The following is a 26,144-nucleotide window of genomic DNA, read 5'->3' on the forward strand; positions in this document are numbered from 1 at the left end:
TTTTAAAGACTCATCCTCTTCAGATGAATTTAAATCAGGATGACTTTCTAGCAGGAAAATAGGAGATTTGGGGTTTGGTCTGAGTGCAGGGAGATAAAAACACCTTTCTCATTACAATTTATAGTGACAGTAAATTTACAGAAAAAAATCTCTGCCAAAAAAGTTTGCTAGTAGAACAGTCAGACACTAGAAAGGCATGATGGGTGTTAAGGCGTAAAGATATTGGGGTGGGCTGAGTTATGGGCAATGAAATAGGCTCCCCAGAGACTCTAGCAGCTTGAATAGAATCAGAGGTGACAAAGAAATCCTCTGAATGGATAGTAGCAAGAGTTGCACGAGTTTCAATTAAGAAATTCAGTTCCCCATCCTCTATTTTAAGTTTAATGGTAGGCTCTGAGGTGCCACTGAGGATTGGCCGACCCCATCATTTGAGGGGGAAATGCCCCTCAGGAGGAGAAAAATGAACCTTCTGGGGGTGCTGGGGCCTCGGGGGCTACTTCTTAAATGTTCCCTTCTCTTAAGTGTGGGACAATTTTTTTCCAAGGCCCCAGTTTCTTGCAATACCTGCACTTGTCTGGAAGCAAATAGGGAGCCTCTGAGTAGGCTTTAATTTACTCTCAGAGTCACATTTTTCTCCTCTGAAGATTCAAGCTGCAAAGAGAGAATGGTTGCTTTTAATTTTTTTTTTTCTGCTGCTTTCCTGCAGACTTTTTTCAAAGAATTGTGTAGCAGCTTCCATTATCACACTTAACAGTTGCCCAGACCAACCAAACACACTATTTTGAATTTGTTTTTTAATATCAGGAGAAAATTTCCTCGTAAAGCAGGAATTGGGAGAGCCCTGTGCTCTGGGGCTTCTGGGTTTAGTGCAGTGTGGCTTTGAAAACTTTGCATAAAACGTTCAGCAAAGGCCTTTAGATGTTCCCTTCTTTCTGAGTGCACAATTCAATTCTTGACCAATTAACTTTAGGAGGAAATGCCTCTAAAATCATTCCTATTAAACCTTGAATATCGCCTCTAGCAGAGCCATTTCCTAGCCATTTACAGGAGGGCCTTGGAGAGGGGCTGGCGGTCTGTTTCCCCTATGAGAGGGATCTTCTCCAGGGGGACGTCTGGCCTGTTTGATAACTACTGTATAATCGTGGGCTAGAAGAACATCCCTTAGCAGCCAGTCAAGGTCTCTGTGAGTGGGGTTATGAATTGCTGCTAATCTTTCTAACTCCTCTCTAAATTTTGTAGGATCTTCTGACAATGGAGGCAGGAGGGTTTTATAATTTAATAAATTGGCTGGTGTCCCGCGGACGTGAATTCTGTGAGCAGAGGTCCAGGATACATCCACAATGGACACTGCATAGGAATGCCTGAAGCTGGCAGAGCCTGATTACAGAGCCCTGGGAAGTAGGAGGACTCATAAGGGACAGCAAAGTGAGCCTTCTGGCCCTTCCTGGCTGCTTCTGCTAAATTCACTTCTTGGCTTTCAGCATTTATGCAAGTGACCCGTAAGACCCTAGCTTGGAGGTCAGGCCTGAGTGCCTCCTGTAAGTCTTCTAAGAGGGAAGTTAAAATAGGCAGCTGGAGGTTTTCTGGAGAAGCTGGAGTTTAAGGATCTAAGGGAACTCACTGAGAAGCTGGCTGAGGAGCTGAGCATTGAGAGGGAGCAGGTTTAAACCAGGGACCTAGAGATCCGAAAGACCTTCGGGGGTCAGGGAGTAGGGGATATAGGAGAGTATAAGAGGGAGGAGGAGAAGGGGAATTTTTGTTAGATTTGTTTTTCATCTTTGTTCTAAGTCTGACTTCTGTTCTTTCATTTTATTAAGGAATTCCCTGAGGCTAACTGTTATACTTATTTTGGGTTTTCTTTTCAATTTGATGCTCTCATAAATACCAATAAGGCTGCTGCTTGTGATGAGAGCTCTCTAAAATATTTTTAAAATATAGAAGTTTTTCCAATTTAAAAGATCCATTGTCTGGCCATTGATAAAAAGGATCTTCATTTGTATATTTATCCCAATAGCAACTCAGTACAATAAGCCTTATGGGAAGACCCAGAGGTAACTTTCCAGGCTTGGAATAAATCTTTACCATGGATGCTAGAGGCATCCCTGGACAGGGCACAGATGGTTAGCCCCCATGACCCAAAAAGTTCACTCCCAAAAATAGTCAGAGAAAGTAAAGACCTTCGTTGCACAGGTAGTAAGGATGGTATAGTGAAAATGGTGTCTCCAGTCTCCCAGGAGAGCGTGGGAGGCCTCCAGTCACAGACCGACTAATCAGTGACACTGGGCAGGTGCCACTGGAATGGTATTTTTCTAGCACTAACAAGCAATGAAGGTTGAGACAAAAAGGCCTCTTATGGACTGGGACCCCTTATGACAAACTCTTCTGAGAGCTGGCACAGCCAGACAAAGAGTGTGCTGATGGTGATTTTGCATCTTGGAACCCCAGTCTATTCAACTAGCCACGAAGGTGCGCTCTGGTAAATGCACCTTCCAGATGGCGGAGACCAGATAATATTCTCACTGGCCAAAAAGCCAAGCTCTCAGGACAGAACAAGAAGGAAGGAAAAACCTCATCTGGTTTTTCTTATATGCATATTAACAGCTTTAGCTAAGCCTTGAGTCTCTTGGGGCCAAACTAACACCTAGGAGAGATGTGCCACGTGTGTGTTTTACAGAGTACTTCATTGCACCAAAACTTTCTTGAGGTTGTGGGTGACCTACTGTTGATCTAACCCATTCCATGACCCATTTATCCTATCATGGGAGCCTTCCTGTGGTGGTGAGCACCCTCATGGGTCTTCAGTGCTCCACCCTTGCCCGCCAACTTTGTGGCTTTGGCTCCCAAGATGTCCCTGAGCAATAGCTTTTACCTCATGTGCATATTAACCCACAGCAAAGTTTATCTAAATAGACATCAATCTGCTGAGACCCTCAAATTCACCAGTCTTCAGGGTTGCCTCAAACAACAAGCTTACAGGGCTTAGGCTTATGTCCTACCCTATGGTATTTCCTTCTTACGACAAATGACATGAAAGACAGAGACAAAGAAAAAAAACAATGACCATCTCTGGGAGGAAAAGGATCAATAAAGCTGAGAGTATTGCACCAAATACCAGAGTTGCTGAAAGCCTAAGAAACTAGTTTCACAAATATTTTCTCTTGCTGATCTAAATTTAGAATGAGAGAGAAAAAATTCTCATTGCTTGCTTTCACCAGACCCTGCAGATAAGAGATTCTGGGAAGCTGACATGGTAAGAAATATTACCTCTTGTGTCTTGTCAGATGACCCAGGATCTCTTCATCTGCACTAGTCCTAGGGAGAAAGCAGTTCTTCCAGCCAGACAAGGCAGTTTTTTCAGCCAGAGAAGATCTTGCCAACCAGTGAGTATCCTGCCAACCAAGCCAAAAATGTGGTGGTTCACCTTCTGGTTCTTATGGCTGATTGAATAATTAAAATGACATAAAGCAGGTTAACAGGAGAAAATCAAGCAAAGTTTAATACATGCACATGGGGAATTCTCATAAGCAAGAAAAATTCCAGTGACAGGCAAAATGAGGTATATATGCCATTCTGGACTAAGGTAAAGGAAATAGAGACCTGGGACTTCAAAGGGAAAAAAGGCAATTTACAGGGAGATGAAAAGAGTTCATGTTTGGTAAACAAATGTTTGCTGGGCCATCTAGGAACAATGGGACCCGAGAGGACTTTGATCAAATGGGCCTTGCTAAGTTCCTCCCTGTCTACCTCACCTAGTTCCTATGATACTAGAGTTATCTATGGTGATAGTTCCTTCCTGGGACAGGCCCTTCTATCTTAAGTTCTTATAGGCAGTTTGGGGGAAGGTCAAGGTTCTTCTTGAGCCTTCTGAGCCTAGGTTGTTTGCAACTCAAAATAATCCACATTATTTCAGGGAAGCCTGTCCTGAACCTCATCAAGATGAAATGAGAACAAAAACACAACATACTAAAACTTATGGGATGCAGTGAAAGCAGTACTCAGAGGGAAATTTATAGCTGCAAACACGTACATTAAAAAAGAAGGAAGATCTCAAATCAATAACTCAGCCTTCCACTTTAAGAAACTAGAGAAAAAAGAGCAAACTCAACCCAAAGCTGGCAGAAGGAGGGAAATATTAAAAGTTAGAGCAGAGATAAATGAAATACATAATAAGAAAACAAGAGAATCAACAAAACCAAAAGTTAGTTCTTTAAAAAGGTCAATAAAATTGACAAACCTTTAGCTAGACTGACCAAGAAAAGAAGACTCAAATTATTAAAACCAGAAATGAAATCGGGGACATTGCTACCAACTTTGCAGAAATAAAAGAGAATACTATGTTCACTTGTATGCCAACAAATTACAGAACATGGATGAAATATATTCCTAATAAGAAAAAAACTACCAAAACTGATTGAAGATGAAATAGAATATCTAAGTAGATCTATAACCCAAGAGATTTTGCTAGTAATAAAAAAAAAATTTCCACAAAGAAAAGCTCTGGACCAGATGACTTCACTGGTGAATTCTATCAAATATTTAAAGAAGAATTAACACCAATTTTTCACAAACTCTTTCAAAGAAGAAAAAAACAGAGGAAGGAACAGCTCTCCACTCATTTTATGAGGTCAATATTATCCTGATACCAAAACCAGACAAACACATCACAAGAAAAGAAAACTACAGACCAATATCCTTTATGAATATAGATGCAAAAATCCTCAACAAAATACTGGCAAGCCAAATCCAGCAGCACATAAAAAGGATTATACAACATGACCAGGTAGGATTTTTCCCAGGAATTCAAGGTTGGTTCAACATACAATCAATCAATATAAGACTTACTAGAATATTACCCTTAATATATAGAATCCTTAATAATAGAATATTAATAGAATAAAATACAAAAACCAGATGATCATCTCAATAAATGTAGAAAAAGCGTTTTGACAAAAATCCAACACCTTTTATGATAAAAACACTTACCAAACTGGGAATAGAAAGTAACATCCATAACTTGGTAAAGGGTATCTATGAAAAACCCATAGAGAAACACAGAGTTAACACTGTACTTAATAGTCAAAGACTAAAAGCTTTCCCTCCTGAAATCAGGAATAAGACAAGAATGTCACTTTCACCACTTCTATTCAACATTTTACTAGAGGTTCTAGTTGGGTCAATTAGGCAAGACAATGCAATAAAAGGCATCCAGCTTGGAAAATAAGGAGTAAAAGTACCTCTATTTGCAAATGATATGATCTTATATAGAGAAACCCCTAAAGAACCCACAAAAAAACCTTAATAGGTTTTTGCAACTGAATTCAGCAAGGTTACAGGATACAAGATCAATCTGCAAAAATCAGTTGTGTTTCTACATGCTAGTGATGAACAACCTGAAAATTAAATTAAGAAAGCCATTCTATTTTCAATAACACCAAAAAAGGAATAAATTTAACCAAAAAAGTATAAGACTTATACACTGAAAACTGCAAAATGTCGTTGAAAGAAATTAGAAAGAAGACCTAAATAAATGGAAAGATGTTTCACATTCATAGATTAGAAGACTTGGTATTGTTAAGATAGTAACATTCCCCAAATTGATCTGCAGATTCAATGCAATCCCCATCAGAATTTCAGTTGTCATTTTTGCATAAATGGACACACTGACCCTAAAGTTCATATGAAAATGCAAGGGACCCAGGATAGCTAAAACAATCTTGAAAAAGAACAAAGTTGGAGGACTCACACTTCTCAGTTTCAAAATTTACTACAAAGGTACAGTAATGAAGACAGTGTGGTACTGGCATAAGGACAGACATGTAGATCAATGGAGTAGAATTGAGAGTCCAGAAATAAACACGTTACATCTATGGTCAATTGATTTTTAACAAGAGTGCCAATTGGGGAAGGAATGTTTCCTTCCAAATGGTGCTGGGATATTTGGATATCCACATGCAAAAGAATAAATTTGGGTCCATACCTTACACCATAAACAAAAAGACCTAAATATAGCTGCTAAAAACATAAAACTTTAGAAGGAAACAGTTATGAATCTTTGTGATCTTGCATTAGGCAACTGTTCTTAGATGTGACACCAAAAGCACAAGGAACCAAAGGAAAAAAGTTGGACATCATCAAAATTAAAAACTTTTGTGCATCAGAGAACACTATCAAGAGAGTGAAAAGACAACCCACAGAATGGGAGAAAATATTTGCAAATCATATATCTGAAAAGGAACTAGTTTCCAGTTCTTTACAAACTCTTTTTTTTTTAAAGATTTTATTTTTTTCCTTTTTCTCCCCAAAGCCCCCCAGTACGTAGTTGTATATTCTTCGTTGTGGGTCCTTCTATTTGTGGCATGTGGGTCGCTGCCTCAGTGTGGTTTAATGAGCAGTGCCATGTCCGTGCCCAGGATTCAAACCAATGAAACACTGGGCCGCCTGCAGCGGAGCGCGTGAACTTAACCACTCGGCCACAGGGCCAGCCCCTACAAACTCTTAAAACTCAACAGTAAAAAGATAAAAGACCCAGTTAAAAAATGGGCAAGGGATTTGAATAAACATTTCCCCAAAGAAGATATATAAATGGCCAATAAGCACATGAAGTGCTTCTCAACATTATTGGCTATTAAGGAAATATAAAGTAAAATCACAATGAGATACCACACTACAATGGCTATAATAAAAAAGACAGAAAAATAACAGGTGTTGGCAAGGATGTAGAAAAAATGAAACCCTCATACACTCCTGGTGGGATTGTAAAAAGGTACAGCCTCTGTAGAAGATAGTTTGGCAGTCCTCGAAAAGTTAAACATAGAGTTATTATATGACTAAGCAATTCTATTCTTAGGTAGATACCCCAAAGAAATGAAAATGTGTCCTCACACAGAGTTGTACACAAATGTTCATAGCAGCATTATTCATAATAGGCACAAAGTGGAAATAACCCAAATGTCCATCAACTGATGAATGAATAAAAAAATTGTGCTATAGTCTTACAGTGGAATATTATTCAGTTGTAAAAATGGATAAAATATTGATACATGGTACCACATGGATGAACCTTGAAAAAATCATCCTAAGTGAAAGAAGGCTGACGTGAAAGACCACATATCGTCTGTTTCCATTTGTGTGCAATGTCCAGAATAGACACATAAATAGAGAAAGTAGATTAGTGGTTTCTGGGCACCAATGGGTGGAGGGAAGCATGAGAGTAACTGCTAGAGTGGATGGAGTTTTTTTTGAGTAATGAAAATGTCCCGGAATTAGGTTGGGTGATGGTTACATAACCTAGTGAACATACTAAAAAAACACTGAATTGTACACTTAAAATGGTGAGTTTTATGGCATGTGAATATACATCAATTTTAAAACATAGAAAAAAACATAATTGGAGGAAGGGTCAGAACTGGGTAATAGATAGGGGAGTCATTCACAGAGGCAATTATTTAAGGAATGGGAGTGGATTCTCTGTAGGAGTGCTGTCCAATAGAATTTTCTGCAGTGATGCAAATGTTCTATATCTGTGCTGTCCAATTAAGTGTTTAAAAGCACTAAATATGCATGTAAAATAGCCAGAAGAGCAGTACACCCAACTGTCACAGTAGCTCCCTCTGGAGAGCTATAAAAACAACTGGCTTTGGAGTACAGGCTTAGAGTAACTACTTGGGCTCTCCATGCCTATGCTTGTTTACCTTTGAAACAGTAATAATAGATTTTGTTTTGTTTTCAAAAAGTTAGGTAGGTACATGCAAAAGCCCCTGCTGCACCCCTGGGACTGGGGGGCATTCACATTGTGTTCTGTGTGAATGGCCCCGCGGAGCACAGAAGACAATGCAAGTGGTGCTCTCCAGAGCCATGCAACATGGTGGAACCGAGTACAGGGAAGCGTCTCCTAGGGCCTCATCAAATGTAAACTCCTTTCCCTTCCCCAAGAAAAAAGGCCCTCAAATCGGTCAGCTGCAGTCTTCAGATATTTGAAAATGGTCTTAGAACCATGCAGAGTTAAAGTTGTCTTCGTTGTTACTAATTAAGCAGAAAAGCAGAATAGCCACAGCAGCACACCTGTGCCTGCAGACACAGCAGCCTCCCACCCACCCCGTCCCGAACTAATTTTTACACCATCAAATGACCACGTGAAAGAAAAGAGATTCGCGTCAGGAATGGCTTGGGGTTCCCTGCCTGGTTTGTGCTGGGCTTACTCTTCTGGTTTCTAGGGCCCAGTAGTAGGGCCAGCAGAATCTTAGATCAGGCCAGAGGTGAAGATAACGAAGCCCATGTCTTTATTGTCAGTGGTGTGGTTCATCAAAGAGCTGACTGGGGCAGCATCCACGAGAAGATCTGCCAGCTCCTGATTCCGCTGCGTACCTCCATGCCCTTCTACAACTCGGAGGAAGAACGGAAGCACGGGCTGCAGCAGCTGCAGCAGCGGCAGGTACGTCCTGCAGGACTGCCACGGGCTTGACTTGTGGGTGCAGCGGAACGCCCAGGAAAGAGGGTGTGCTGGGGGAGATCACTAAATGGTAACCGCTCTGGGGGCACGGCTGTTGTTTTATGTCTTTATGTCCTCGATACCGTTCCGTCAGTTTCCTCCACGTATTTCCTGAATACCTGGTGTATTCGTTTCCTGGGGCCACCGTAACAAAATAGCACAGGCCAGGGGGCTTAAACAACAGAAATTTGTTTTCTCACAGTTCTGGAGGCTGGAAGTCCAAGATCAATGATAGGTGTCAGCAGGGTTGGTTTCCTCTGCGCACACGCATCCCTGGTGTCTGTGTGTCCAAATTCCTCTTCTTATAAGGACACCAGTCCCACTGGATAGGGCCCACCCTATGGCCTCATTTTACCTTAATCACCTCTGTCAAGGCCCTGTCTCCAAAGGCAGTCACATTTGAAGTACTGGGGTTAGAGCTTCAACATAGGAAATTCATGGGGGCACGAAATTTACCCATAACATCCACATATGCCAAGAACTGTGATAAGAGCTTAGGCACATAGCAGGAGGTCAAAAACTGATGTATGGATATACTAATGAAAAGGTAAAGGAGATTAGGAAAACTATTATCACAGCATTGATAGCATATAAATTCGTGTTCAAAAAAATAGCGTTTTCAAAGCCGTAAGTCTCAAAACACCAGATTCATCAGTTTTAGTCTTGTGACACTTTGAGAGTGGCCTGAGAACAATGCAGAGTTAAAGTTGTTTCCGATATTAGCTAAGCAGGATAATTCCAGAGGGAAAAATAAGATGTTCTCTCAAAATTAACTCAAATAGAAAGGCGGAAAGTTTTGGATTGTCCTGAGACGTGACAGCTTTGCTAAACTAAATTTTTATTATAAATGTAAGAATAACATGCGTTTAATAATTTTATATTGAGCGCTCATTTATGCCAAGCACTGAGCTAAGCTGAGAAGACCCTTGTTCCCGGACCTTGAGGAACTCACAGTCCAGCTTTGCCTTTTTATATCACCTATTTGGGGTCTCGCGTCCACCTTAATATAGGCAGGCTCACTGTGTACCCTGAATCAATTCGTCAGATGTTGGCCATATCTCCAAATGTACCTCTATATTTGGCATTGCCTTTTACCATTAGACCGTCCGGATGATCTAGTTTTTTCTTCCACAGAAGCATTTGATTGAGTTCTGCTACACCGTAGCCCAGAAATATCTCTTTGAAGGAAAACATGAAGATGCTGTCCCAGCAGCTTTGCATTCTCTTCGCTTCCGCATGAATGTGCATGGCCTGAGTTCAGTGGAGCTTGTGCCTGCTTACCTGCTGTTGGCCGAGGCGAGCCTTGGTAAGTGAAACCAACTCAAGACCCCCCGAGCCCTTAAGAAGTGCTATATTGGGTCATATCAGTGGCCAAACAGTCCAGCCTTGGCAGTGGCACCAGGACACCTTTTGTGGAAGAGCAGAGTTGCTGTAAAGTTTGGCACAAGGTGGGGAAGGAGATGTCCTGGACTTTTGGCTACAACTGACAGAAATCCACTCAAGCTGATCTAAGCAAAAGGAGGAAATTTATTAGGACACTGGAGTGTCCGGGGGAATTGAGGCTTCATGAGGTACTAGAATGAGAATGCTATAACAAACTAAGGCTGCTGCTCTCAGTTTCTCTCCCGTGCCTTGTCTCTTGTCTCTGTTTCTCTCTCCACATCGGCTTTATCTTCCGTCTCTGCAGACCAAATTTTTCTACCCTATGCTTACTGCAGAAGACAGCTACCCCTAGATGTCAGATGTAGCTGAATTTACATTGAATTTACAAGTCCTGCAGGTTCAAGGTGGGTAAAGGAAACTAATTAGCATTTGATTTCCAATTTTAAATTCCTAGAAGAAAGAATTGTGTTGAGTCAGCTTGAGAGTGGTACCTACCTTTATCTACCTTTGTGTCAAGGTCACACAGTTCAAACAGGAATATAGCAACTGGCTCCTGTAGATGGGAGAGGCAGTTCTGAGAGTAAGAGCACAGACTTGGCAGACAGCCTACATGGTGTTTGCTATAAGAGGAGAATTAGCATTTTTGAGGGGAATTAACATTTTTGAGCATCTACAGTGTTTTAGGTACTGTCCTACCACTTTATGCATCTTAATAGCCACTATTTTTTTAAAAACCAACTTTTTAAGCAGTTAAGCTCTTGGAAATACAATGCAAAGACCTTTTTTCCCTGAGCTATCTGAAAGTAAGTTGCTTGGCTCATGCCCTATGCCTTGAGTATTTCAGTGTGTATTTCCTGCAGACATTCTCCTTCACAACCACAATACAACCATCACCTGCTATCATCCACCAAGCGGACCCTATTCGAGTTTCTCCAATTGTCCCAATAACATTTTCATGGCAAAATGATACAGTTCATAATCATGCTTTTCATTTTGTTGCCATGTCTCTCTAGTCTCCTCCATTCTGGAACAGATCCTCAATCTTTCCTTGACTTTTATGATTTTGACACTTTTAAAGATTAAAGGCCAATTATTTTATAAAATGTCCCTCCATTTGGGTTTCTCTGATGTTTTCTCATGACCTGATTCAGGTGATGTATCTTTGGCAGTAATATCACAGAAGCGATGCTGTGTTCGTCTCATCCCATCTTCTAAGTTGGCACATGTTTTCTATTTGTTCCATTACTGATGATGTCCATTTAAGTTACTTTATTAAGGTGGTATCTTCCAAGCTTCTCTGTAGAGTTGCTCTTTCCCCTCTTTGCAGTTAATAAGTATTATATGGGGAGGTATTTTGAAACTATATAAATATCCCATTCCTCATCAAACTTTCAATGTATTCATTTATTTATTTATATCATATAGACTTTTGGTCTTCTGTTTTACTCAATGGGTTATAATCCATTACTATCATTAATTTGATGCTCAAACTGTCTTTGATTTGGCAAGTGGCAGCCCCTTCAAGCTGGCTTCTGTGTCTCCTTGACACATCCCCTTTGTTCTTTGATCATTTTCCTGCTTTCCGGAACATGCCTCCAAGGAACCTTGATTTCTTTTGGTGGAAAATGGAATTCAGAAGCCAAGAGTTGTGCACTGGATATATGCATTGATAATAGGGTATGACTGCTCCCAGGCCTTCTCAGTGGACAGAGTTAGGGAATATGTGTAAATATAATAATATGGGTATGTATACACACATTACATCAAAATTTACTTCTATATATCTATATCTGTATCTCTCCCTCTCTCTTTCTATATATATATGTGTATATATATATATATATATATATACGACCATGGACCCATACCAGTACATCCAAATCCAGTCCAGTGCTACCACAGAGTTCAATCTCATTTTCTCCCATTCATATTCATAGCTCCCTTTTCATTAATATATTTATATATTTAATGAATGCCCCTGTAGGAACCAATCTCCCACCTCCAACCCCATCCTTTCCTCTTGCAGACGCCCTCCTCTCCCCGCGTGGGCTCTGACTCCTCATTCTGGGCTGCCTCTTCTACATGGATCCCCTTCTCACTGGTTTGGGCTCTGGTATGGGGATACCAGGCTACTTAACTGCAAGAATGTCCTCCTCACTCTGCTCAGGCCTGACTCCCCATTCCAGACAGTCCCTCCTCCAAAACTCTTGGGAAGAGCACTGGACAAGGAAACACAGCCCAGGTTCTGTTTATTTCTGACACTGACTAGCTATGGGATTTTAGAAACGTCACCTTGGCTGAGTCTCATTGCCTCTCATCTGGACGACTGCCTGTTAACGGGTCTATGCATGTCTTCTCTGGGCCCCCCTCCAATCTGGCCTCCACACAAAATGTGTTCAAGTTGCTCCACCAAATAAAGACCAAATTCCTAAAGCAACCTGTGAGGCCCTGCTCGGTCCAGCCTTTATGAATTCTCTCGCTTCATCTCGCATTCTTTTCTTTCTCCCTTTTAGTTACACTGGCCTTCTCTGGGTTCCTCGGAGGCACTGTGATGCTCCCCTGCTCTAGAAGGCTCTTCCCCAGGCACTCTCCCCACTTCCCCTCCCCTCCCCTCCACCTAACTAACTCCTAATTCATCCTTCAGGTCTCAGCTCAAGAGTTACCACCCCCTTGTCCAGAAGCTTTTCCCAAGTCCCCAGACTAGGTCAGGTCTCTTTTTTATGTACCCACTTAGAAACCTCTTGCTTTTTTCTGGGCACTTACCTCAATAATAATCATACATTTGTTGACGAGATTATTTAACTAAAATCTCTCCTCCACTAGACCATAAGCTCAGGGAGATCCCTAACTCTATCTGTTCTTACTCATCATAGTGTCTGCACACCCAGAACGGTGCTTCTTAGTACAGAGAAGGTACTCAAAAACTCCTCTCACAGTACCTGACACCTAGTGGGCACTGTGTGGGCACTTGTGAAATTTGAGTCCCTCTTCACAGGATTGTTTTGAGCATTAAATGACTTCGTGTGTAATGAACATGAAAGTGCTTTGCAAGCTGGAAAGTTCTGTGTAAATGGAAGGTTTCACTATAACTCCCACAGTCATTGATTTAAAACCTTGCCAACCTTCTGGAAAGTCTAAATAAATCATATCCCTTGTGTACATGCCTCTTTCCCATCTTAGAGATTCCTCCAGACTGGAGTGGAAAATAAGGGGTATTCAGCTTTTTTTTTTTTTTTTTTGGTAAATCTTTGGAATTTTAATCAACTAGAGGTGATATTTTCAGTAACACTTCAAAGAGGAGCCACCTTACTTATCTTGCCCCAACGCTGTCAGTGCTTTGGAACCCGGAGAACCTGGGTTCACATTCCAACTCCTTCTTTACTGGTTGGTGACCCTAGGCATCAAGCTCCTTCTCACCTCAGGGCCCTCACACATACTGTTCCTTCTGCCTGGAATGCTCTTTTCTCCATGGCTGACTTCTTTGCAACCTTCAGTTTCCTGCTTAAATGTCTCCTTCTCAGAGAGGTGTTCCCTAATCATCCAAAATAGGTTTCTTCCTGCTTTTTCTTTTGTTGTTGTTGTTGTTATTGTTTTGAGGAAGATTAGGCCTGAGCTAACATCTGCTGCCAATCTTCCTCTTTTTGCTGAGGAAGACTGGCCCTGAGCTAACATCCGTGCTTATCTTCCTCTACTTTATATGTGGGACGCCTGCCACAGCATGGCTTGACAAGCAGTACGTAGGTCCACACCTGGGATCCGAACCGGCAAACCCTGGGCCGCTGACGTGGAACATGCGAACTTAACTGCTGCACCACTGGGCTGACCCCTCTCCCTGCTTTTTCTTGATAACTGTGCTCTGTTCATTTCCTTCATAGCATTTCATTTTTCATTTGTTTCTTGTGTACCTACTTCACTTAATTGTAAGCTCCTTAAAGTCAGGGATCACATCTGTTTTATTCACCAGCAAGCGCAGAGCATCTAGCAGAGTAGTAGAGACTCAAATAGGATGAATATATGGTTAAGTGAACGAATGAAGTTTCCTCCTCTGTAAATCCCTCCTCTGACATTTCTTTCACAGGGGGTTGGCAGACTTAAATCATAAATGCCAATGTCCTAGCATAGTGCATGGCAAATAGCTGGCCCACCGCAAGTACTGGTTCCCTTCTCTTCTGCTGGGTGCTCACAGCCACACCTTTGAATCACCTGTGACCACTTTATTCTGTGCTCCTTTCCTTTCATCACCAAGGGCTGCAAAATCTTCCCCCGTTATGTCTCTCAGATCTGCCACTAAGCCAGTGTAAGGCTGTTGTCTCCCCCTTCAGATGAGTGCCATTGCTCCTGGCTGTCCTTCCTGTACCTACTCCGTGACTGTTAAAATCACCCCTGAGGATAGTCTCACTTCCTTTGGCAGCTTTATGTCTCCACTACCTCCACTCCACCCTACACCTCTCCAGGCGAGCAGTGTATATACAAGAGGCCATGCCTAAACTTACCACTCACTGGTCACAATCTTAGTTCTGACCTGCTCCTAACAGCCCATTCCTCTTACCTCACTATGGCCCGCTTTCTGAATTTTCAACCTCATAGTTTTTCTCCCAAATAGGCCTTTTTCTTTGGGATTGATGTTTGTAGTTGCTGGTTCAGCTTGGCCTCGAGCCTTCTTTCTTTGGCATTACTTGGAATAAGAACTGGACAATGAACATTTAAAATTTCCGATGTATGTCAATGCCCTCTACCAATCTTTTCCCCATCTAAACAATCTTAGCTAAGAGTCACTTGCTTCTTTAAATTTGAGAAGGTCTCAGTCTAAAGCTCTCATTTTATAGACAAAACCCAAATGGAAGATGTGACTTGCCATGTTCACATGAGCCAGGATCATGGACCTAGGCCCCTTGCTTCTAAACTAGTATTTTCCCATTTTAGTTTGAGCTTTGGTCAAGCAAAGCTACTTGCTTCCTTCTGTGGATTGCTTCTTCTTCACCTCTCCCCTTTAATTCAGTGCCATGTGATTACAACTAGAATAAAACCATGCTTACCTGTGAACTAGGCCTGGGAGGAAGGACAGAGAAGAACAGAAGGTTGACTTATGAGAGGTTTATGTCCTCATCTCCTGACCCTTTATTGGTGCCATTTCTGCTGCAGCATCCATAATAGGAAATACTTCATACCCAGGGCATGCCTCCTCCCCTGCAGAAGGCTGTCAGAGTAGTTTTCTCTTCAGTTCTGACAACCTCCCTAGGAGGCAAACAGGAAACCATTATGTATCTTTACAGCTAAACAAAGTGTCAACAGTATCTGAATATTAGAAACGAGGGTGATTTTCACTTAGTAACTATGTGTTGTCCATTGTAGCTCCTAAATGTCTCTTGATCTGCTCCACCTTCATTCACTGGCTTATTCGGGCTCTTGTCAGGGCTTGTCTGAACTGTTTCAGAAGCCTTCCAGTGAGCCTTCCGCTTTTCTCCCTCCCCTCTGTTCCCTCCTCCACACTGGCTCCAGAAGACCCTTCTGAATCTAAATCCAATTCTTTCTCCTTTTCTTAAAATGCTCTATTTTTTTTTTCCACATGTATCAAGCTCCATCATGCAAGTCAGCTCAGCTGCTATAACAAATATCATAGACTCAGTGGCTTAAACAATACACAGTTATTTCTCACAGTTCTGGAGGCTGGATGTCCACGATCAAAGTACCAGCAAATTCAGTATCTGAGGAGCGCCCACCTCCTGGCTTCTGGACAGCCACCTTCTCACTGTATCCTCACGTGGCCAAAGGAGAGATCCTCTCTCTTGTGTCTCTTCTTATAAAGGCACTAATCTCATTCATAAGGGCTCCACTTTCTGGATCTAATTACCTCCCAAGGGCCTTACCTCCAAATACATCACTTTGGGGATTAGGGCTTCGGCATATGAATTAAACATAACATTCAGTCCACAGCACTCACCATGCCTCTCCTCACTCCGTGTCCTGTCCACCCCATCCACAGAATTAAACACATCCTACTCTCTGCCACTTGCAAACTTTATGATGTTACTATCATTGCACTTACACTGTGTTATAAATATATTTGTTTTCACGTCACGCATGTGTTCCCCACTCATGTCCCCCAACTTGGCTGTAAATTTTTCAAAGGTAATGGCTTTAATCCATCTTTGAATCTCCATCACTCAACACAAGGCCTGGTACATAAAAGGAACTAAGTATACATATACATGTATTTTTTAATTGAGACATAATTCATCTACCATAAGATTCACCCTTTGAAAATACAATTCAATGGTTTTGGTGTATTCATAAGATTGTGCAACCATCACCACATCTAATTCCGGAACATTTTAGTCACCCCCAAATGGAATCCATACCATATTAGCAGTCACATCCCATTTCTCCACACCCACATTCCCTGGCCACCACTAATCTGCTTTCTGTCTCTGTGGATTTACCTATCCTGGACATTTCATGTAAGTGGAATCACACAATATGTGGCCTTTTGTGTCTGGCTTCTTTCACTTAGCATAATGTTTTCCAGGTTCATCCATGTTGAGCATCTATCAGTACTCCATTCCTTTTGGTGACTGAATGATATTCCACTCATAGATTTGGATAGACCACATTTCGTATATCTACTCATCAGCTGATGGACATTCAACTTGTTTCTCTATTTTGGCTATTATGACTAGGCCACTGTGAACATTCGTGTACAAGTTTTTATGTGTCAATAAATGTTTGAGTAATCAATAAATGAGTGAGTGTGTGAGGACTCATGTTTCATCATGTGTTCTCTGGCCAGGATATGAATTATAACCTTCTTTACTTCTTTTGGGCAGGTCTGGGCCGGATTGTCCAGGCTGAGGAATATCTATGCCAAGCCCAGTGGACAGTCCTCAAGTCAACTGAATGCTCTTATGCCACCCACTCGTTACTGCATCGGAACCTGGGACTTCTCTATATGGCTAAGGAAAACTATGAGGAAGCCCGTTATCATCTGGCTAATGATGTAAACAAGTGAAATTATAACACGTGAATGTTTCTGAGAACAGCTCTGTTTAGTTTTTTGTGTGTTTGTTAACTGAGCATTTCTCTAAAACTTTCTGTTTACAACTGACTGGTTGGGTATTAGCGAGAACGCAACTTTATCAATTTGTGTCCAAGCCTTTCCTCTCCTGGCTGTGTGACCTTGGCCAGGTCACATCATTTCCACAACGTCACTTGCTGGATAAAGGGTTGCAGAACAGCATACTGGTTAGGACAGGGCTTTATTCCACTTCCAGCTCTGTCGTTTCACCAGCTGCATAGTCTTGGACAAATTATTTAACTTCTTTCATCACCGGTAAGACAGAAATCATAAGCTAGTCTCTGCCTCATTGAGTCATTGCAGAGATTAAAACAGAACAATGCATGTGCAGCACTTTGGCGACTATTTTTATAAATAACATCACTGTCTCTAGTTCAGAGTGTGGCTATTAAATTTGAATGAGCTCAAGGTGTATGAAAGTGCTTTCTAGACTATAACACTCTGCAAATGTTAGATAGGATGATGAGGGTTATCTAGGTTTCTGTTAGGATTTCAGTATTGGATGATGTTATCAGAGAGAAGAGTTCCTGAGCCTGAAATCTGGATGAGGTTAGGGTCAGACTGTGTTCTCCACACAGGATGGTTCTCTCTTCAGCCTCCTCACTGGGCACTTCTCCCTCTCGTTGCCGCCACTGCACAAGGCCCGTAAAGTCACTGGAAACATTCTTGTGCTGGTTATTCTCCATGTCCCCTCATCCCAAATCCATTCTCTGCCCCTCCTCGGCCCTGGGAGGCTGGCCTCTACAGACCACACAACCTGGACTCCATTGCTCTCTGGCCTTGGTTGGGTTTGGAGAGTGAGAGGCATGGCAGGGGAGTGGAGGTTGGGAGAGGAGAGAGGTTGGGCATTTACTCTCTCTGCTGCCTTTCTGCCCCAGCCCACTTCTGGCCGGGGCCGTGTTCCTCTGTGGCCACAGCCCATGTGTGGTAGCCTTTTTCATTGCTCTAGCTCTGCCCTGGTGACCCTGCTCTCTCCCTTGGCTCCTTCAGGAGGCAGGATGGTAATAGTTTCTTGCTGTTGATGGTCCCTCATGCTTCCCCAGCTCTCATTCGTTCCTTAACTCTTCTACACCTCTGTAAATAATCCTTTCATTAAACTGTCTTCAGGTAATCCTTTTGAGGGTGCCATCTGTTTCCACCTGGAGCCTGACTAATACATTTTAATATTCTGAATGAATGAGATAATTCTTCATTTGTGCTTTCTTTTTATACTTGACCCCTCCAATAAATTGAGCAGAGGCACATCTGTCTTGAGCTGCGCCACACAGAATTAGATCAAGCTCGATTCCTCAGCCTAGGTTTTTAAGAAAACAAAACAAAACACAGCTTTATTGATACATACCCTAAAATTTACCCGTTTTAGATGTCCAGTTCAATGATTTTAATAAATTTACAGAGTTTTGCAACCGTCAGCACAGTCCAGTTTTAGAACATTTCCATCACCCCAAAGAAATCCCTCATATCCACTTACAGTCATTTCTCATTCCCACTCTCAGCCCCAGGCAAACGCTTTCTGTCTCTCTAGATTTGCCTTTTCTGGACATTTCATATAAACAGCTCATCATATGTGGTCTTTTGCCTCTGACTTCTTTCACTTAGTGTCATTATTTTGAGATTCATCGTGTGGTTGTCTCAATACCTCATTCCTTTTATTACTGAGTAGTATTTCGTCACCTGGATATACCATGATTTGTTTATCGATTCATCAGTTGATGGACATTTAGGTTGTTTCCACTTTTTGGTTATGATGAATAATGCTGCTATGAACATTTGTGTATAAGTCTTTGTGTGGACACGTTTTCATTTCTCTTGGGTGTCTACCTAAGAATGGAATTGCTGGCTCATATAATAATGCTATGTTTAACTTTTCGAGGACTGCCAGACTGTTTTCCACCGAGGCTGTACCATTTCATATTCCCACTAGGGGTACAAGGGTTCTATTTTCTCTATATCCTCACCAATCCTTGTTATTTTATGCCTTTTTGATCATAGCCATTCTAATGTGTGTGAAATTGTTTCTCATTGTGGTTTTATTTTGCACTTCCTTAATGACTAATAATTTTGAGCATCATTTCATGTGCTTATTAACCATTGGGATATCTTTTTGGAGACATGTCTATTCAGATCCTTTGCCCATTTTTTAATTGTTGTAACTTTCTTTATGTATTCTGGATACAAGTTCTTTATCAGATGTATGATTTACAAAGAGAACTCTAGTAATCTTCTTCCTTCTGCTATAGATTTATTTTGCCAGTTGTGCATTTGGAACAGAGGACATCAGGACCTCAGGAGGCTATTTCCACCTAGCTAATATCTTCTATGGCCTTAAAAAGTTGGACCGGGCAGACACACTGTACACCAAGGTGAGCTGGGGGATGTGGAAGCTGAGCCTTGACACTTAGGCCTTGTATCTTACAACCAGTATCAGACCATTCATGAGAAATTTGGGGCGGAGAGATGAAGTCACTTGCCCCATGTCACGTAGCCTGATACATGATATATTCCACTTTTCTTTCTTCCTGCTTCCCCACTACCAAAATAGACCTGTCCTTAGTATCCATAGGGCAGTTAACAAATAATAAATGATGGGTCAATAAGAACCAAACAGACTGCCCTATGCTCTGTCATCCCCATAGGAGCAAGCATACTGAGGTGTGTGATAGAGGAGGAGATAAGATTTTAAGGGAAAATTATTGCTGAAATGTTCTATGCAGGGATCAAAGAACATGAGAGTATTTTACAATTTCTATCTTTACATGTAAAATATTCGAAGCTGTTTCCAATATATTAAAATGTTGGTTATTTTCATACAGAAACACTTCACTTAGCAACCAACCATTTCTGTGTATGATATAGGCGCTCATCCTGTGACCGTTTATTCGTATTTTAGGCCCGACTGTGAGGAAGGAGCATTGTGGTGTAGCCAAAAAGAAATGAGCTTTGGAGTCAGACAGACTTGAATATAAATCCTGGCTGTGCCACATGGCAGCTCTCACCAAAGTCAACTGTGATCTTAACTTCTCTGAGCCTCAGTTTATTTATCTATTAAATGGGAATAATGAGAATATGACCTCAATTGGGATGTTGTGAGGATGTAAAGTTTTCGTTGTACGCACTCAACAAATGGTAGCTATTATTATTAGACTCCACCGGGGCTGTCCCCCAATCAGCCTGCCTCCTGCCCTTTGCTGCCCAATGCTTGTCACACTCACTTTGGCCAGGTCTGTTTGGGCTCCTAAGGCTCCCCCTGCCTCTGGGCACAATGAGAGAGGGAGTCTGCAGACTGTCAGGAAACCTGGCCAGAGGTGCTGCCCTCTCAACTGGTGGGTCCGATGGCTAAGGTCTGGCCTGCTTGTCTGATTGCCATCTCCTTTCCCAACAGGTCTCTGAGATCTGGAATAAATATTTGAACAATCACTATCAAGTCCTCTCGCAGGCTCGCATCCAACAAATAGATTTACTGGGCAAACGATTTGAGACCGACACTGGCTTGGGTAAGTGGCAGCTCTCCCTAAGAAGCAGAGCAGTGACGTCATCCCTCCTAATCCACAGGCCTTGCCCCAAGAGGGAGAGCGGCTGTCCCTGCCATGGAACACATCAGAGCCATCTTCCCCATTTTGCTGATGGAGAAACTGAGACAGGGCCTTAAAGGGATTTGACCAGTGTTGGGAAGAATTCAGATCCCTAGCATCACACACAGCCCTTCAGGGGATTAATAAAGGACGGATTTGGAGGGGAAAATACCCTGCCAGAGGCCCCTGTGATTCGTGCAGAGCATCCATTTCTTGGTGTTATCCCTCCAGGGCACACCAGCCGAGGCAGACTGCGCAGATGGCGCATTGCTCATTTATTTGTTCTGCTGTGTTATCTTCTTCCTTTACTGGACGGCGAGCTTCTCAGTGGCAGGGCTGAGTTTGATTCATCTCACTGCCCCCGGGCTCCCCAAAGGGCTGAGTGTTGAGTAGCACTGTACAACATCATTCCCCCTGAGATAATGACAAGAGACAGAGGATCTAGTTTCTGCTAAAAAAAGACATACAGTGTAGGCGGTGCGACAGAACCCATGTGAAATACCAAAAGAAAATTTCTGTGAGTACCAATTATGTTACAAGGGGAGTCCCAGCACGAAGAGGTGAGGATAGTTGGATGGTGTGGAAGAGGGAAGACTTCTTGGAGGAGAGGTTTTGAGCTAAGGTTTAAAAAATTAATAACTTTATTGGGTTTTCTCTCATTATAAAAGTGGTTCACGTTAAAGCAGAAAACTTGGAAATCAGATATCCAACCTTAACATTGTGGTATCTGTCGTTTTTTGTCTTTTTCTCTAAGCCTAGTACTTAAAAAGTGCTGTTAAGTACCTGGCCCATAATAACTCATAATAAGTCAATAAATAGTGACTAAAGTAGGACCAAAGACTTCTGGGGAAGTTGTGGACAGACTCGTGTTGGGGAGGTGGAAGGCTATTGCTTAAGCATCTGTGGATTTAGGGGAGAAGGATGAAGCTGCTGCAGGTGTAAGAAGCCCCCGCTCCTTCCTCTTGCTGTAGAGCAGAAGCTGAGCTGGACCCAAGGGATCCTGCTGTGACGAATTCCCACTACCTGGGAGCCTGAGAGATCTGATTCAGGACTCTGAAAGAGAGAAACCCTAGCGACTCTGGGACCTGTAGGAATGAACATTTTTTTAGGTTACACTGATAATGACATGCGAGGCAGCGCTGGAGAACATTCCACCTTCCTGCTCAGCCCGGGGTGGCAGTTCTCCAGCTGAGGAACTGCCTGTGCTTTGTGCTCCCTCCACCAGTGCCCCTGTGAGGAGGCCTCAGAAGGCCTGGAGCCCGAACAGCTCAGCGCTTATCGCTGAGGGAGACTCAGTTGCCCCCAGGGCTGTTTCTTCTTCCCTCCCTTTCCACTGCAGATGAAGCCCAGGAAGCAGAAGCCATTCGGATCCTGACTTCAATCTGGAACATTCGAGAATCTACCTCTGACACAGCCCCCCAAAAAACTATCTTTGTTCTGAAAACCCTGGTCATGCTTTACCACCTGATGATGAATTCTTCAAAGGCAAGTTTCCCTAGAGAAGCAGCATGTCTTAAATGGAGAAATGCCTCTGGTTGAATTTAGCTATGTTTTGCCCAGTCACACTAGTTTTTGCCCTCAGAGTAAGCCCTCACTCCAGAAAAGTTCAGTTGCTCCTCATATTTCTCATTTGTTGAGTCCAGCCTGCATAATGGAAACTGGGTTGTCTTCTTCCTTCAAAGGAGCCTTCCCAGGGTCGCATAGGTAAACTGAGGCTGGGGCGGTGCTGGGAAGTCGGCAGGACATGAGGGCTCTGGGGAGTCCTTGGAGGAATGGTGTAGTAGCTCTAACTACGCTCAGTTAGTGAGTTCCTTGTTGCTGGGGGATCCAGGTGGAAATGGGTTGCCATGAAATGACTGAAAAGGTGATCGTTTCTGAGTGCTTATTACATGCCAGACACTGGTCTAGGTATTTTACATGAATTATCATATTTCTCATACCAACCTTATGAAGTAGGTGTTTCATTATTCCCACTTTGCAGGTAAGGAAACTGAGGCACAGAGAGGGCCCACTATTTGTCCAAATTCTTACAGACAGTAAGTGGCAAATCTCAGGTTTATTGATTTATTGATGAGCCGATTCACTCATTCATTGAAGTATTTATTGAGCATCTACATTTGCAAGGCACTGTTTCAGGGCCTGGGGCTGCAGTGGTGAAGCTCCAGCTTAGTTCCCTGTCTCCGTGGAACTTACGTGTTTTGGGAGGAGGGGAAGTCACAATAAACAAGTGAACATATAAATGTTTAATGTAACTTCAGATGGCGAAAAGCGCTACAAAGAAAAATAAGGCAGGTAAGGAGACAGAGAGAGGGAGGGCCAATTAGCGGAAGCCTTTCTGTGTGGGTGACACAGAAAATTTGAGATTCCTTTCCCCTCTCTCTCCCTTCCTCTGTCCCTTTCTTCCTTCTTTCCTTTCTGCAGCAAACTTTTACTAAGCACCTACTGTGTACCAGGGCCTGGAGTAGCTCACAGCCAGTGGGTTATAATAGAGGTGATAGAGAAGCCCAGGGCACTGTGGGAGCTCAAAGGAGAGACTCTAACCCCACCTGGGATGGGTGAGTTTCCAAGTTTACATTGGACAGAACCTCTTTTCTACAGTTCAGGGTCCAATTTTCTGCTGTATACTTAGGAAATCATTACCCCAAGGTGTTAGATCTACCAGAGGTCCTTAGAGAAAAGGGACACATCTGTTTACTCAAGACTGGCCCTCATTTCCTTCAGGTCTTTGCTCACTTATCTTCTTTTCAATGAAGCTTTCCCTGTAGTTTCCGTCTAAAATTACGAAACCCCACTGCCACCCCTGATGCTTCCTATCCCCCTTTCCTGGTTTATTTTTTTCCCTTAGCATGTATCACTATTTAAGATACTATCAGTTTTACTTAGATATCTTGTTTATTTCCCCTCTCTCCTACTACACTGTAAGTTCCACAAGGGCAGGAATTTCTGCCTGTAGTCACAGTATCAGGAACATAGCAGCCATTCAATAAATATTTCCTTATTCAAATTATTTGGACATTTGAATTATTGAATTCAAATTGAATTTGAATTATTATTCAAATATTTATTGAAAGAAAGGAAGGAGGAAGGAAGGGAGGGAGGGAGGGAAGGTGGGAGGGCAGGCACACCAGAGTCTGTCCCAAGGTGTCCTGTGAAGCCTCTGTCCAAGTCTCACTCTGGGCCACATGGCCCTCAGGATGGCAGTTTACTTGTGGTGCCTGGCACCTCTGTGCCTTCCAGTGTTGGTTCAAAAGGCTTATAAGATCCTACCAAGAGCTCGCTTTGCTAAGAAGCTGTGCTTTCTTAGTTCTTAGTTTGTCAAACTCAGTGTGTTTTTCTGGTGCCCCCTGCCCCACCCAGCACACGTGTGGCTGGCTGTAAGGACCAAGTGTGTGTTCACAGGTTCCCAACAAGAGCTCAGTGGCTGGTGTGAGAAGCTGATGGGTCCTTTCCCATGTTTCCAGGGTTGGGTGCAGAGGGGGCTTCCCAATGTAATGCTTTCCTGTGATGACCTCCTTTTGCCACTGCAATTCTAATCCAGGCACAAGAATATGCCATGAGAGCCCTCGATCTAGCCAGAGAGCAACAGCTCAGTGACCAGGAACAGAACTCCATTCAAGACTTACTCAGTCTCATCTCAGCTGAAGATGCCCATCCCGTTACTTAGTGCCCTATGAGCTCCACGTCAGGGGCTCTTCATGGAGTTGTTGAACGTCTGCTACAGTCCGGCCTTGCACAACTGCTTCGAGGTGCCTGACTTGCTGAGGTTCCCACCCTCTCCCCCTGCGACTGCACAAATACCTGTGTTTCTGTTCTTGCACAGCATACGCGAGGGAATGGAGAGCTTTAGGCACAGGGATCAGTAAAACGGTTGGTTACCATGACCTCTGCACTTGGTTTATTGTGACTTTGTATGACTTTGAGTAACGTGCTGTCAGCTCGCTAATATGTATTTGTAATTAAACTGCAAATAGTTTATCATATTTCCCAGAAGTTTCCCAGGGATGCATGTTTCATAGATCTTTGCCAAAGAAGGGGGTAGGGAATAAAGCTATAATTGGAGCAAAGTTTCTCTATTCTACTGGTATTGAGTTAACATTAATCTGAAGGAGATTGTGATTAAAAAGTCCATTATAATTTCTAGAGCAATCACTAAGAAAATTACTCTAAAAAAATAGTTAAAAATCAACAACGTAATTAAAATGGTACACTAGGAAAGATCCACTCAGTGCAAAAGAAGGCAGTAAAGGAGGAATAAAGGAACAAGGACAGAAGACATACAGACAGCAAAAAGCAAAATGCAGACATAAATCATACGCCTTTGCCGGAGAAGGCCCTGGGCCTTGCAAGGAGCCCCAGCATGGGCTGGCTGAGACACCATTCCAGGCTGGTGCCTTTCTTTTCTGAGACAATGATTTGAAGCAGATGTGAGCCATCTGCACTGTCTAGGGGAGAAGCGCTCTGAAAGGCCCCCCTGTGATATAGGGGATGGAGTGCAGGCCTTGGAGTCAGACGAGCCTGGGTTCAAATCCCAGCTGTCACTTAATAGCTTTGTGACCCTGATCCCCCCATAATCTCATTCATTATTGTGTAAAATGGCCCATTTGTGGCCATGGCTGTATCAGCTTGTCCCATTGATGACTCTGGCCATTCAGAACATCCTTTTTTTCTCCAGACTCACCGAGCAGCCTGCCCTCTTCTTAGCGTTCTGCTTCCTGGGTAGATCTGCACCCAGGGAGAGGATATGCAAGTCAAGGACCTGTCGGAAAGTTTTATGTTCCTCTCTGTAAGTTAATTCACTCTGACACATAGAATAAAAATATGTCAGATGGACCACCCTTCAGGTCTAGGTAAAATCCGCTGGAACCCCAATTCCATACCTTGGGCATTCTTATGCTTCTCTGAAATGGCTATGAAGCCCCAGGGTCTTACTTCTCTACCAGCTGTCTCTTGCTCCAATTTTCAGCTTCAATTTCATCAACACAATCCTTTCTTGATTCTCACCCCAACCCCAAATCTGAGCCAGCTCTTTCAGTAGATGCTTAACCAAGACTGGAGGGGTGAGGAGAGGAATCAACCACTCTTCAGCAGATCATTCAAAAGAAAATATTAGAATTTCTCTATTCTAAGAAAGCCCTTCAGAGTTCATTTCGTTAAACTCTAGCTCTCTTCTTTAATATTCATTGGCCCCTTTCTCCTTTTCCCCCGTCCCTTACCTATTCTCTTTTCTCTCCACCCCTGAATTCTTCATGAATCCTTCCCCACTGAGTATATTTACAAAACTATTGTTTAAATTAAATTACTTAAATGTATTCTTCCTGTTGATTGATTTTCCTCTTGAATATGGGGCATAATTGTCTGGTTTTTCAAGTCTAGTAATTTAATTTTCAGCCTTTCTGCTTTTCTAATACTTACATTTTTTTTTTAAAGATTGGCACCTGAGCTAACAACTGTTGCCAATCTTTTTTTTTTTATTGCTTTTTCTCACCAAATCCCCCCAGTACATAGTTGTATATTTTAGTTGTGGGTCCTTCTATTTGTGGCACATGAGATGCCACCTCAACATGGCCTGATGAGCAGTGCCATGTCTGTATCCAGGATCTGAAGTGGTGAAACTCTGGGCCGCCGAAGT

At 42.6% G+C, this 26,144-nt stretch overlaps 1 protein-coding gene across 7 annotated transcripts in view; it reads left to right on the forward strand.

Moving 5' to 3' along the window:
- ZMYND12 (zinc finger MYND-type containing 12) overlaps nucleotides 1–25,935 on the forward strand; it is a 36,570-nt gene extending 10,635 nt beyond the window's left edge. For 4 of the 7 annotated variants that reach the window (XM_046660368.1, XM_046660371.1, XM_046660373.1 and 1 more), the window contains 7 exons: nucleotides 8,290–8,431; nucleotides 9,623–9,794; nucleotides 16,696–16,865; nucleotides 19,184–19,306; nucleotides 20,326–20,437; nucleotides 21,855–22,000; nucleotides 24,054–25,935. In XM_046660368.1, the coding sequence (XP_046516324.1) occupies nucleotides 8,290–8,431; nucleotides 9,623–9,794; nucleotides 16,696–16,865; nucleotides 19,184–19,306; nucleotides 20,326–20,437; nucleotides 21,855–22,000; nucleotides 24,054–24,179 (991 nt within the window). In that variant the 3' untranslated portion in view covers nucleotides 24,180–25,935. Of the gene's footprint in view, nucleotides 1–1,343; nucleotides 1,426–3,281; nucleotides 3,381–8,289; nucleotides 8,432–9,622; nucleotides 9,795–16,695; nucleotides 16,866–19,183; nucleotides 19,307–20,325; nucleotides 20,438–21,854; nucleotides 22,001–24,053 lie in introns of those variants that run through there. The other 3 variants (XM_046660372.1, XM_046660374.1, XM_046660369.1) reach the window with 3 other exon arrangements.
- Nucleotides 25,936–26,144: the final 209 nt, after the last annotated feature.

Source organism: Equus quagga, chromosome 5 (assembly GCF_021613505.1).
Source record: "Equus quagga isolate Etosha38 chromosome 5, UCLA_HA_Equagga_1.0, whole genome shotgun sequence".
Taxonomy (NCBI): domain Eukaryota; kingdom Metazoa; phylum Chordata; class Mammalia; order Perissodactyla; family Equidae; genus Equus; species Equus quagga.